Source organism: Chrysemys picta, chromosome 2, assembly GCF_011386835.1.
Source record: "Chrysemys picta bellii isolate R12L10 chromosome 2, ASM1138683v2, whole genome shotgun sequence".
Taxonomy (NCBI): Eukaryota; Metazoa; Chordata; order Testudines; family Emydidae; genus Chrysemys; species Chrysemys picta.
In genome coordinates, this window is record NC_088792.1 from 216,413,885 (window position 1) to 216,428,436 (window position 14,552).

At 39.3% G+C, this 14,552-nt stretch overlaps 1 protein-coding gene across 2 annotated transcripts in view; it reads right to left on the reverse strand.

Moving 5' to 3' along the window:
• Nucleotides 1–14,552, reverse strand: part of KLHL14 (kelch like family member 14) — a 78,081-nt gene that overhangs the window by 17,942 nt on the left and 45,587 nt on the right. For both annotated transcript variants that reach the window (XM_042857091.2, XM_005279969.4), the window contains exons 4-5: nucleotides 6,496–6,585; nucleotides 2,185–2,263 (exon numbers count right to left, since the gene is read on the reverse strand). In XM_042857091.2, coding sequence (XP_042713025.1) covers nucleotides 2,185–2,263; nucleotides 6,496–6,585 — 169 coding nt within the window. The remainder of the gene's footprint in view (nucleotides 1–2,184; nucleotides 2,264–6,495; nucleotides 6,586–14,552) is intronic.

Below are 14,552 nucleotides of genomic sequence, written 5' to 3' on the forward strand. Positions count from 1 at the left end.
AAAGCTAAGGTCACACGAATGCACACACAAATATAAACTTTCTCCACTGTTTCTAGTGCTACTAAGCTGGCCATCACATGTCCTAATATTGTCTCCCTTACACCCTCCCCCCCTTCTCCTTTCTGAGTTGTGAGGAGCCTCTTTTTTAATGCAAATAAGCCTCACTTGCTGCCATTCCTTAAGTCTGGATAAGCAAGAGAGGACATCCTACCCATCCTCTTTGCAGGACTTTTGCTTCCGTAAGATCTAGTGAGGATTTAGATCAGAGTTACTTCAAATTCCCTAAGAATAGTAGCCAATTTCTAAGTTCACTGGCTGATTTACATACACCCAAGCACTTCTTACATGACTATTATGGAGTTAGCTCCAGTGTATGAGGAGTTTCTGTCAAAAAGAAAGTATCCTGGCTGATCCCCTAAAGTGTTTATACACCATCACATAACTGTTAGTTTTTTGTATCCGATCTCATACAATTCCCAGAAACAAAACCCTTATTAAAGTAGAGTTAAGGTTGAAAATACAGTATGTGTAAAAATAGCTTAAGAGAAAAGCCCTTAATAGAACACTGCTGTTCTAATTATCTTAAAGGCAGAAAAAAGAATCCCAGATATTTGTAAGCATGTAAATGCAGTGTTAAGGTACTCCAGAACAGTCCAAATTCTGTCCTTACATCCTGACAAACTACAGTGTATTTGGCTATGACAAGTATGATACCCACTAGAGCTGGCTGAAATTTTTTGACCAAAATGTTTTTTGTCCAAAAATGCAGATTCATGTTGATTTAACTTGATTGTTTTGATTGAAAACAAACAAACAAAATTTCCAAAAATACTGAAATGTTTCATTTCAGCCTTTTCAAAACAAAACCTTTTGGTTTTTCTATTAGAGATGACTTTTCATTTTGAAATTTTACCTTTATTTTATTTTTATAAAATTAAAAACATACAAACTGCTGGAAATGGGCGCAAAATGTTTTGTTCGATCTGAAATGATTCCTTCTACCTGAATTTTCATTTTGCTGAAAAATTTTAAAAGAATTTTGTTTCAGGTGAACTTGAAAAAATGACTAATTTTTTTTTATTTTTTTTTTTTAATTGCCAGCAAACCAAACAATCCCTTATTCACACAGCTCTAAGTATCACTACTAGCAAATTAGTTAGAAGCCCTTACAGCTGGAGCTCTCTTAAATCCTGTATCATTTGACATTTCTCCTGTGGCCATCTTAAACAATGTCCATCTTAAACATACACTGCCTAGCAGAGTTTAAGGATTTCCTGGCTTTCAGATATTTAGTTTAAAACCTACAACATTCCACTGAGGTTTTCCCCCCCCTCGTGATAGGATGCAGGGGTATGGTGCAGAGGTAGGTTTAAGGAACCTTTACATTCCTCTGATCCTGGTGCTGTTCTAGTGCCAGGCCACTCTCCAGTACAAAAGAAGAGTAGCACAAATGCTGCTCTAATTTGTGCAGGCTGCCAGCAACTCTGCTGGCAGACCAAGATCACAGAGGAGTGGGGCTGCTCCTGCCAGCTAAGTCAAGTTTAGGATCTCTTCGCACTGCTGCAGTGGGAAAAAAATATATCCTCACAGAGGAGGATTGGGGTCTCAATGTTTCTCTTGTCTGTAACTGACACTGTACTGTAACTGTCCTGTGTCTACTACACACTTTGACGTTCGGCTCATGCAACATGCCTCGGACGTGACAACCAACATTCAGAAAACGAAAATGACAAACTCTGCAGCACATTTTGGAGACTTCAGAAAAGGACGTAATCCTGCAGTCTGTACTTAGGCAACTCTCCCCCATGAAGTCAATGGGAATTTTGCAGGAGTTAGCACTGCAGGATTTGGTCCCTCAACTTTTGAATTTGGAATGCTTCAATAAAATTAGAAACACCAATACGCTGAGATTTTATCTTCAACAACTTTACTAATTCTACAAAAAGAACAGGAGTACTTGTGGCACCTTAGAGACGAACAAATTTATTTGTTAGTCTCTAAACAAATAAATTTGTTAGTCTCTAAGGTGCCACAAGTACTCCTGTTCTTTTTGCAGATACAGACTAACACAGCTGCTACTCTGAAACTAATTCTACAGCATTCCCTGTTTCCAGAACTAAGACAACGCTCAGCTCCTCTTAGGACAACAAAAGAAATAGTGAAAAATTTGTAGCAGGTTTTTACCTCTCTTGCATGGGTGGAAGTTGTATCCAGCTGTTAAACCTGGGATCATATCGACTGACAAAGTTTGTACTGTGTTTCCCTGTAAAGATAGATTATTTTGACACTCAACTGTTTATTTCATGTATTTAACATCACCATTTAGTATATTAAATATATTTCACATGTTGGCAGTTTTTATAAAGGGTCCCCTTTTTATAACAATGTATGAACTCAGCACATGTTGTTACTCAACAAATGGGGTACTACAGTATTTGAGCTAGCAAATATCAATGGTATAAATAAAAATGTAAAGAATATTCTTTCCTTCTGTAATAAGAACTTGGAAATTTGTATTTGAAAACAGAAGCCCTGGTATTTTCAAATCCACCATAAATAAAGTTCTCATGACACAACAGAAAATTATTGCTCAAGCTGGGGCTTCTTCATGGCATTTTTATGACTAGAGGACTTTGTGGCAGTTTGAAAAACCCCAGGAATAACATGTACTTTCCTTCCTTCCCACTTCATTTCTATTTGGAGCAAGGTGAAAAAGATTGTTTAAATAACCAGGAGCTACACAGATCATTAACATGTGTTGTGCGACCGCTACACTATTTTATTCTTATTCTACTACCCACCTTCAGTGTAAGTTAGCAGGAGTTATACATGTGCAGTGGGGGGAGAATATACTCTTAGACTCTTATTCCAAGTGTGTTAGCTAAAATGGGAAACATGAGCAACATAAGCCAGTTAACTACCTTATCCCTGCTGTCAAACCCCAGAATTGTACGCATGCCTTCACGATATTAAGATTGCACCTTATTTTACATACAGATTGACATCAAAACAAGAAGACTGAAGCAAAAGAGTGTATTGCAATTTCTGTGTAACACCTGAGACTTCCGCACATGAGGGTCTCTGAAAAAGAAACCTTTGTTTATGTATGTGTGACTAAAAATTGAATTAGAGGCTCCAAAAGATAGTAGGATAACCCAACCGTATACGTCACAGTTAAATAAATGATCAGAGGGTATTCTGCAAGGTGAATATTTGACATTGTCAAAGCATTTAAAGGATTGGTCCCCCTTGCCTCTTGTTTTGTACACAAACCCCAGGATACATTTATGAACATCAAACTCATAGATAAGAACAATGATCCAGCCACAGTTTTTAACTCTAATAATCTAAGAACGTGTTCTACAAGGATTTAGAGAAAGGCACATGTTGTCTTCTACTTCTGGAGGTAAATTTATCCTCTGTACTCTGTGTGAGCATATTGCTTACAGGATGGGATGTGGTAGGTGACTGCTGAAAAGTGCAGTATTTTCTGCCAGATCCAGAATGTCCCTAAATCAGGATTGAGGCCCCATTTTGCTGGGTACTACACAAATATATCTGAAAAGAGGGGGTGAGATTCTGCCCTGTTGAAGGCAATGGGCGTTCTGCCACTGACTTCAGTGAGGCCAGGATTTCACCATGGTCCCTTCCTCAAAGAGATTACAATCTGTAAAAACAATGAAGAGATGAAGGTTCAGGGCAACAAATACAACATACAAGAAAAGCAGTTGGGTTGGTAGTAAGCAGGCACACGTCATGTTAACTCCAGGTCTTTTTAAAAAATCTGTTTATATATTTATATTATAAAAAGTACATTTACAGAACAGTTCATGGGCAAGTACTGAATACAAGCTTGAATTCTGGGATGGTTCTAATGCTGCTATTGATACTACCAACCAAGATCTCAGAGTTTATTGTGCCCTCAGAACTCCTTGGTGGTATAACAGCTTTTTAACTGTTGTTACTCTACACGCCTCTGATTTTGTGGTCCTACACTTCATAACACATTATGCATTGGTGCTAGCACAGGAGTTTCCAAACTGCCCAGCACAACAGGCTTTAATGTGGATCCTCCAATCTATTCTTGGAATTCAGTTTGAAAGAAAATTGCATACACCAGTTCGCTTTGCCCGTCAGCTTGGAAGTGCATGTTAGGAAGTACTTCTCACTATGTAAAACTGTGAACTGCATTTGAAAATAAAGGGGTTGCTGTTCCTGTCCAGTGAAGTGAGCACAGCGGGAGTCAGATTAGGCAAATCTGTGCAAGGTGAATGGGAGGTGTAGCTTGTTCCCCCTCCCCCAAATCCTGCAAGAAAAACTTCTTCCCTCAATTCTGCAGAGGCAGGGCTCTGTGAGGCAGTGCTAGGAGTGTTGCCAGGGAGTAGCTGCATTCTGCAATGTACTCCCTTACAGATCCCACAAATATTCAGTGCTGCTCTTGGCAGCATTCACCCCCACAGGGTCCCGTTTGTGGCTGGTACTGCATAGCCATGAAAGGAGGCCACAAATGACAAAATGGCTCTCAGGCTGCCAGGATGGAGAAGGAATCCAAAATATGTCCTGGAGGGTTCAGGTGCTCTCTCTAGAGGTTCCAAGTTGTATGGGGTTGGGAGCAGAGCTCCTCAAGTGTCTGCCAGTTTGGTGGCTCATACCCACTGCCCCTACCCCTAGTTTCTCCCATCCCAATGGGAACCTCCATCCAATGAACATAGAAGCAGCAACGAAGGCCCAATTTTGATTCACATAAACAAAGAAACGAACAATGAATTCTCATTTACACTACACACCATTTACACTGCTCTGACAGGTCAGTTACATTCACACCCCTTTTGAACCCCCCCCTTACACTGCCAGAGTTGTATAAAAGGCCCTTAATGTAAATGATATTGGGCCTAGTGTGTGTAGTGATGACATCCTTTATTTAGTCTAAATAGAGTATAGAAGAAGTCCAGGAATAAGTGGACAATGTACAGTGGATGACATTCGTGTCCAATTTTTTGTAATGTATCAGATCCATCTTTATTGGGGTATATGTGTATAGTGATCACCAATATAGGTAGTGCTCCTGTCCCAGATCCATTCTGTTCACACATCATGTTTATCTGGTATTTACAGAGTTTGAAAAACTTGATCCTGTGAGCTCATTTCTTACATGGAAGTTGTTTTATTCCTAGGGGGAGTGTCTTCAACTCACAGAATGAACTTCAGGCTCTAGTAGTTGATTTAGATACCTTTGCACTTAAGATATTAAGAAGGATGGACTGGTGGACCATCTGGTCAGGAAAGCTGGGTTCAATTCCTGCCACTGCCACAGACTTCCTGTAGGACCTTGTTCAAATCACTTAAACCCAGTTTCTTCATCTGTAAAATGTGAATACTTATACTTCCTTTCTCAAACCTTTTAGTCTGTCTTGACTACTTAACTGTAAACACTTTGGTGTAGGGTCTGTTTCTTACTATGTGTATGTACAGCGCCTAGCACAATGGAGCACCAAAAAACAGCCGGGGAGCCTGGAACTACCACAATACTAATAATAATTATAATGAAACAACATGTACAACAAGCTCCTGCTTAGAATATAGGAGATTCAACAACAGAGATGAAGGGTTTTTCTCTCAAGACATTTAGTGATGTTTTTAACTGCACCGGAAATATGCTTATAGAGTAGACTGGATTGTTTGTCTCAGAGTTTAGGAAGTGAACAGATGTAACAATTTTCTATAATTTGGTTTAGTGCAGATGCTGAAATGGGGCATTCACAATAAAATATATGCAGTATATGTAATTTCAGCTGGATCTTCTGGTGTTTTAAAGTAAAAATGTGTACCTGCAAGCTGTTTTATGGTTTCTCAGTCATAATTATCTCTGTTACACAGACTGCTACAACTACAACTCGTTCTTCATGTGCAAGCTTTCTAACAATGTCTTGACAATTTTGTGAATTTTGCAAGGCACAGTGTTCTCCTTTTGCTTTGCTCAGAAGCCTGTTAAATTGTTTAATTTCTCTTTGCAGTAAATTTATGAAGTAATCAAATCAAAAGAAGGTAGCAGCAGATAATCTATATGGAAAACTCTTGTACAAGACTAGAAAAAGGACCAGTTTAAGAGTCTTGAGACTCTAGATAATTAACACATTAACAACTTTAGCTGCAAGTGTCTGGTTAGACATTGGAAAGAGAGCATTCATTTACTGCAATAGCATTATTATATTATGAGTGGAAGGAAACTGGAAATGAGGGTTAAAATTCTTAACCGCTGCGGCCTGGTGCCTTCACTTGAAAGAGTCTGTTCTGATGCCTGTGGCATTTCCCAAGGGATGGGACCTGAGGAATAGTGGAGAAACTAAAGCTCCAGATATTTATTATGTCACTGGCTGGGACATAAGTGATCTTAACCAGTTCAATAACTCAATCAGGATCATTCACTGCCTACTGCATCACTTGATGTGATATATTAGAATCTGTGCATGCTCTCTTTTAATGTTGTGTACATACCATTCGGGTTCCACTGGTCTTCTCCTCCCAAAACGAACAAGAAATTTTCTACTTCCACAACACAGTGATGGGCACTATTATATGGCATAACTGCAAATAAAACAAAGTATTCTTTATCATTCTCTATCTTAGCACTCTGTTTATTTAAAAATAGCAAAAGGTACAAAACATGACTCTACAAAATCTGGAACTGGATATGTAGGTAATGCATAGCTGTAAATATGTATGTGCAGTGAATTTGCAGCAGCCAAAATCCGATCGATTAACAATGATTTCACATAAGGGTATCCTGCAAATTACTGAAGAATATCCATGTTACATGAATTACGGTTACTAAGACTACCCCCACCTGTCCGACTGACATCTACGGGCATTCTAAAAATAAGAGACACACGAAAATGGACCAAGATGTCTGATATTTCTCTGAAAATAAGACAGAAAATTCTAGGACACATTAAAAAAACCTCATCCCAGCTTTGTTCTGTTGGCAATGCTTCCACAGCAAGAGTCAGTGTGTTCAGGAGCTTTCTATTACACAGCAATGAACAAGCTGCATTTCCATACAGTTTTAAGTTTTTAAATTAAGGTCCTGCTGATTTAATGCTTTCTCCAAATGTATACGCTTAATTTCCTGTACAATGTCATTAGCAGCACAACCACACATTTTCTATTCATCTAATCAGGAAGCCCTTCATTAACAAAGATCAAAACTGTGATATTAGGTCTGCAATATCCTTTTTTGGGAGGTGTTTTTCGGATTGTTATTATAGGCCCTGGCTAAAACCATCAGACTCTATTTTTCTTTTCATTTCCATTTTCCACAGCAAGAGCTAAGGTACAAAAACAGACTGCTTATATACCATAATATATACTGATCTGTGTTATACAGCTCTATTGTAATATCATAAGGTAAATGTAAACTAACATGGTATTAGTTATTGTACCACATGCAGTAGTTTTGGCCCAGTGACACCAGTAGGAAAAATGATGTCCTTGTTCAGCTCATCATATGGGCACCTTAAATCTAGGTGAGGACAAATGGGGAGGTGATGTGCATGTACAGGCAGGGAACTTATTGCTTGACACGGATCAACAGAGCACTTAGGAAACCACTGCAGTGGGAAATCAATATGACTCAGGGCCAGCTCTTACTTTGTGCTCTTTTGCCAAAAAAAAAAAAAAAAAAAAAAAAAAAAAAAAGCAGCCTATCTCACACTTGGATTATTTTGGGTGATATATCTCTCATTTCATTTGTTTTATTATCTTTTATTTTTCTCAGAATGCAGTTGTGCAGTATAGCATATGCAAATAATAATAATAAGAAATATGCATAGCTTTGTTATTTAGGACACATTTTCTTAAAGATCAAGTGGGCTCATTTAAGCTTCTTACTGAAGTTTTTGCAAGGCAATGATGAATAAGCAAGGTGCATTTTTAGTTTTTAGTAAAGGTCGAATATTATTTTCATAGTCTGTGCTCTTACAAGCCATATAAGTGAAGCAATTCTTAAATTACGCAGCCTGGTTTAGTGGAAATGCATTAATGAAGGTTATTTGCTACTGGTAAATTTTATACAACCATGAAGTAACTGGGACTAGACACTCTATAGGGATTTTTACTATATACAGGTTGCTAGCATGCTGAACGAATTTAAACACCAGAGGTTTTGATATCTTATTAGTCAATGCACAGTGTTTCTCCCAAATGCAAAATATTTTCCCCATGCTTTAAATCTCAGTCACTTTCCCCATTTTGTAAACCTTATCTTATAAACTGGACCTTAGCCATTTTTCATGTAGCTTGGGTTGCAAGATGAGATTGTATTCCATAGGACAATAGTATTTCTTTCTCTACATGCCAAAAGGGACTCTCCAGACCCAGCAAGCAGAGCCACCAACTAATACCTACACAGATACTCTGTTAGTTTGTAAAATTAGGATCAAACTAATGACTTGTTTCCACAACCAAGTTCTCTCTTGTTCTCCTTTAGTCAATTCCTGAAAGATCTTGCATTTACCAAAAAACAAAATGAACACAATACATGATCCACAAATATTTGTTACCCTTTGTGTTTGCATTACTTTGTTTACTCCCCCACATTGGTACAAACAGAGAGGGTCAATAGAGGAAGAAATTATATTAAGTTTTTCAGCAACTGCCATGCACATAAATGATCATGTATCCAAGAGTCCCATGCTTGTGAGGACAACTAAACCTTGAAAACTAAGGGCTTAATCTTGCTCCCACTGAACTAAATGGCAAAATTCTCACTGACTTAATTGGTGCAGGATTGGACTTTAATAGCCCAAACCTTTAGTTGTTGCTCAGGTAGAACTCCTAATAAAGTTAATGGGAAGTTTACCTAAGTAAGGGCTGCAGGATTGGGCCTTAAGAGAAGAGGTGACTATGACACGAGTCTACACTAGCTTTGCTTAGTTTCCTGTAACATTATAAGCAACATTTTGTGCTCAGGGCTACATGAATCTCGACTCTGATATTGTGCTCTGCAAGCTCTGAAGGAGGCAGAATATCAGTTAGTATCTGAGAGGACCTTCTTGCCCTGAAATTGCAATATCCCCAAAGCTACATTTTTAACATTAAGCATTTTCAGTGTCCTTCATAATTCTGAATTAGTTATGAATGAAAACTATGAGAATGCGCAAATTTTATAGCTCTAAAAATGCCCTTTAAAAGAGAAAAAAACCTCTAGTTCTAAAATGTAACTTTAAAAAACCAGGTGTCTTAGTTTTGCACACAGCCTAACTTTTCATACTGTATAATCAAAACATATGGGTGGGACAAACCAAAAGCTAAATTCAGGCTCCAATAGCGTTGGTGGAATCTATTGATGCCATTCATGTTACAAGGGTGTAACTGGGGCAGAATTTGGCCCATCACATGGTCTGGCCATATAGACCAACACTCTCATTAATTTTCTATCTGTCCCTTTGGCTGCTGATTTATTTTAATGACATGAATCTCAGCCTCTCATTTTTAGATTTCAACTCAGGTGAACACCTGCCTGCCCCACGAAAAAGGTATTTGAAGAGAAGTTTGTATGCCATGCTCAAACACAGCCCAGTGTGAGTTTTTAGCGTGTCAGTCAGTGAGTTAGAGGGAAAGGGTAAAGAGAAGCTAATCAGGATGAAATGAGATTAAAGGCTGTCTAATTTTACAGCAACTGTGATCCATCAGCCACTGTGAAAGTGACAGTGGAAATGAATGATGGAGACAGACAGGTGGGGCTGTACATTTCACTGATTTATCCTCAAATGCACTGGGCCTTATTTTATTGAGTGAACATGACCGCATTTATCATGACTGTCATCTAAACCCACTTCCCTCCATTTAAAAAGGTCACTTTACTAGGAAGGAGTAGGATAGAGGCACTTTCAAAACAGATTTAAAATCTAATAACACATGTTTATAAAGCCCTGTGCAAGAATTCTCAACTTTATTAAACGAACTAGTAGAGTTAAAAGAAAGGGGGAAAGACCACTAAGTAAAAAAAGAGGAAGGGCCTTGGTTATTTGAGGAATGTGCTTAGATCCCGAGGTGATAAATGCCTTAAATACCCTAGACGGACAGACAGATACAGATTAGATAAAATAAGCGGACATCACCTCTTCCAATCCTCCCTCTCTTCAAAGCTCTTGGAGCCTAAGATCTATCAACTCAGGTTCCATTGGACCAAAAATGGAACCCAGGAGGCTCAGCTCGCCTGAAGGGTGAATGGCAACTTCTCAGGTAGTTAGGTACCAAACTTTTTAGAGCTTTTTAGGTCAAAACCAATATCTTGAATTATAACAGAAAATGACCCGGAAATCAGTGGAAATAATTGTGGAATGAGCTGCCTGCGAAACACCTCACTAACAAATGATCTGCTGCATTCTGCTTGAGCTGATGCTCCTGAATACTCTTCTGCTATAGTCCCATGTAGAAGACATTCCAGTAATATACACATGTAGTAATGTGTCCCCTGCAGAACTCATTAGAGTAGGCCATATTTGAGATGACAAACGGCATAGATAACTGTAGCGATGCCTACATCCAAAAACAAATGCTACAACCTTATAGCTAAGGACTAATAGGGGGAAAAAAAGCACTTCTTGGCCAATGCTGCTACATGGCTATCCAGAAGCAGTGGGGATCCAACAGTACACGCAGTCTGTGAACCTGTGTCACACGGGCATACTCCCCTGGTACACAGCTGGCCATGCTTTGCACTGCTCCCCCAATTCAGTTTTGTCATATTAAGTCTCAGCCAACTCTCTCTCATCCCAGGCACAATCTCTGATGGGCCCTAAAAACTACTCAGCTATGCAAAAACTCCTCTTGCTCCTCCCACTCCAGATTCCCCTGGCTGGCTTGTCCTCATTTCAGCACCAACCAATGAGCAGGTCGAAAGAACACGAGTGGCATGCTCCACGTCGTGGGGACTACAATGGGGATCTTTCTTCCTGCTTCCACCAAAGGAGGAGAGCTGTGACAGACACACACACACACACACACATACACACACACACACACATGCACATGCCTCCCTTGCTTTTACCCCTCGGCTACCAAGAGCTCAGACAGCACAGCCTGAATCTGAGCAATCTTATCTGCCAAAAATCCCCTCAGAAACTATACCTGACTCTGGTCTTTGATGTAAACAAATTAGATACGTAGCTTTTTCATGCCTAGAACAGTTTATCTGATTGGGATTTTTCAGGTGCTGTGAGGGAGGTAAAGAAACCTTTCTTCACCTACAGCACAGCCACAACATAGCATTTCAAAACTCTATATGCCTCAGTCACGCTTGTCATCTGTTGTAGGTCATCAGTATACCATCATAACCTGTGAAGATGAAGCAGGGCAAGAAAGTATTTTAATGGTCACTCTGTCAATAAGAGAGGACAAAAGGAGAGGATAATGCCTTTTAGGACATCAATATTGTGGTCTCTGGGCTGGACAATATTCATTTCCTGTGTAACCTGAATCCAGATAGTTCCATCAGCCTTGGGGAAGCAGACCAATAAAGTAGGTCCTTTAGTCCAACAGATCAGGGACCTGCAAACTCAAAACCGCACGGGACTGTGGTTATCTCATCCCCCTGACCTCCAAATCTACCCCCAAAACAAGATCCAGAGTACAGCTGGTTGAATTATTTGTTGTGAATAAATTACCAGATATGGTTAACCTTTTCTTCTGTTCACAAATTATTTACATAAAGACGGTTTTTACTAATTTATTTGCTATTTGTTTTTATTCAACAAAGAGTTTATAAAAATAAATGCCAACCTAGGAGTTTTTGGTGAACTGTTGACTTTGAATGTTAACTATTTATTATTTGTGGTGCATGACTGATCATGTAAAGCTCCTGGTGTGAAATTCTAGCCCCAATGAAGTCTGAAGTCAATGAGAGTTTTTCCATTGACTTCAATGGAGCAAGGATTTCACCCTTTGGTATTTTCTGATCATCATCAGATGAATGAAACTTCAACCAGGAGAATAATGAATGACAAACAGTGAATAACAAAGACCTTCGTTCTCATGTAGGTGTGGTCGAACTGATCAGCTATTTCAAATTTGAGCAAATATTTGTGAACTCTGTTTTTCCAATATTAGAGCAGCTCCCATATAGAGTGTGGATGAGCTGAGCCAGAAACCACTTGGGACAGTCCAATACTATCACACCAGGTCCTAAATTGATTAAGACAAGTCCCTATTCCCACAGATGTTGAAGTCACCCACTGAGCAGACTCCAGCAACATAGCGGGGAATAACTCTATCAGCTCAGCTAATGACTCAGGAGTCCCTCTGCTACTTGGTGACCTCTACATCATCACCAGCCCTGTCTTAACTCCATTATAACATTCACACACAAGATGGACACACGCTATTAAATCTACATTGGGGTAGAGGTCCTCATTCAATTGAGGTTGGAAGTAACCAACATAACTTCACCTCTCAACACGTCCCCTCAATTCAATCTAAACTGAATATCAAGTAGGTGGCATCTGGGCAAATAAAAGTCATAGGAGTCACCCAACGCATATTATATATGTTTTCTATTTAGTAACATACTCTATTTTAATGAAAATATAAACAACAGTCAGCATTTAAAAGTAAGTTACTAACGGTTGTTAATTATTTTGTTTCTCTTTTTGGAATAATACTAGCAAGATTTGTCCAGCATGGTTCTCAGTTTAAAAAAATCTCCACTGGTTAAATTTTTCAAAAGTGCATGTCTAAAATAAATACCTAAATCCAATTTAAGCACCTAGACAGGCGATTTGATTTTCAAAGGTATCAAGCACCTATAACTCCCACCGAAATCAAGTACTTTAAAGTGTTTTGAATGTGAGTTCTTCAGGGCAGAGACCTGTCTTGTTACATGGGTGAAATTTACCCCTGTGCAGAAAGCGTTAGTGGAAACTTAAGTGGTGTTAAGCCTTGTGCTGTCCGTTTTACCCATATATTTGTAAAGGTCCTAGCATACTTTTGGGCCCTACATAAATAATAAAATTAAGTTATTCACCTGGACTTACATCTGCAGTGCCCAGATACAGCAGGACGATGCTGAGTTTACATTCTAGTACTTACTGGCTCCGTGCATCTACATGCTGACGTTATTGTAGTCGTGTACTGCTCAGAAAGCACCCGTGGACTTCTCTTTGCACTCCTTAAAGAGATTTTGTTCAATGCAGCCAAACTGCCACTACATTTTCTGAGATGCAAAGTCTACAGAAATGTGCCAATCTTATTGTTATGAAGTACAGTAGTGAGATTTAATGTACATTATTATGGGAATGTTAATAGTGACTCTTTTGGGACCCATGAATATTTTCTCATGTTGTTTTTCTTTACTTACACACGCCACCTGGTGTCACTGCCAAAATCTCTTTACTGAGTCCACACCAGCTAGAGGCCGACAGTTCATCAGGCAACATTTTGTCCACAACAGTGAACTATGCAATATTACATCAGTGATGTTTTGTCCCCAATAGCATATACTGTATACACACTCAGGCCTGGATTTATGATCTCTAAATTAGAGCCCAACATATATTACTAGGGATGACATCTCGTCACAACTAATAGTCTTATGATGAAACACTCATGCGCGACATTTTGCACAATAAAATCTCATCACAGAAGAAATGATGAATGGACCCTGACGAGATGAAGCCACAGCAAAACCACCAGAGCTCCAGAAAGAAATACCGTGCCATCCCATGAGAGGCTGCTGGATCCTTAAAGATAGCTATTTGAGGACAAACATTCCCTCTTCTAGTGGCACTGAATCAAAAGAAGACCCCCCCACACACCCATGACAAGCAATTGATGCCCAATTGCTTGCTCTCAGTAGATCTCTTTTCTGTGTCTGTTCTTGACTCCATCTCTGCCTGAGAATAAGATTCACTGACTTCAATGATCACCATGCTGTTCCCTGAAGCAAACCTTTCCGACACAAAACCAACCACAAACTCTATCTTGTGGCTTCCCAGCAATCTCAGATCCCTATCAGATACTCTCCCAGCCCCACAGTGATTAAAAAGTTTCCACCCAAAGGCTTATCTAACAGTCTTCTTTCATTGAGTCCCCGTTTCCCACAAGGCTTTGTCTTTCATTTGCTTAACTTTCAATCCTGTAGCTTCAAACCCTGATCTCTACTTACCTCCTGGCTCCTAGTAACAAGTTTTTTCCAGACGACCCCAGTGCTGCTATTTCTCCCATCAGCACTGAAATCTTTCTAGGAGAGGCCAAAAATGGGACTTTTGCACTAAGCAGGATCTTCATGGGGATGGCAGGTGCCAGAACTCCATCATATAGTGAAAGCATATTTTGAGAGTGGTCCTTATAAAGATATATTACAGTATTCTTCAGTTATGTTCCAAAATACAACTTTTATAATTGTGTTGCTATGAAGTTTTGGACTATTACTGCTGAATACTGTAGTATTTTTAATAAAAGGGAATCTTCCAGCAGGGCTCTACTCCACCAGCAGCAGAATCACAGCAGAGGGGAAAGGAAGAAGCCCAGTGATGGCTTACTTTCTCCCCCAGTAA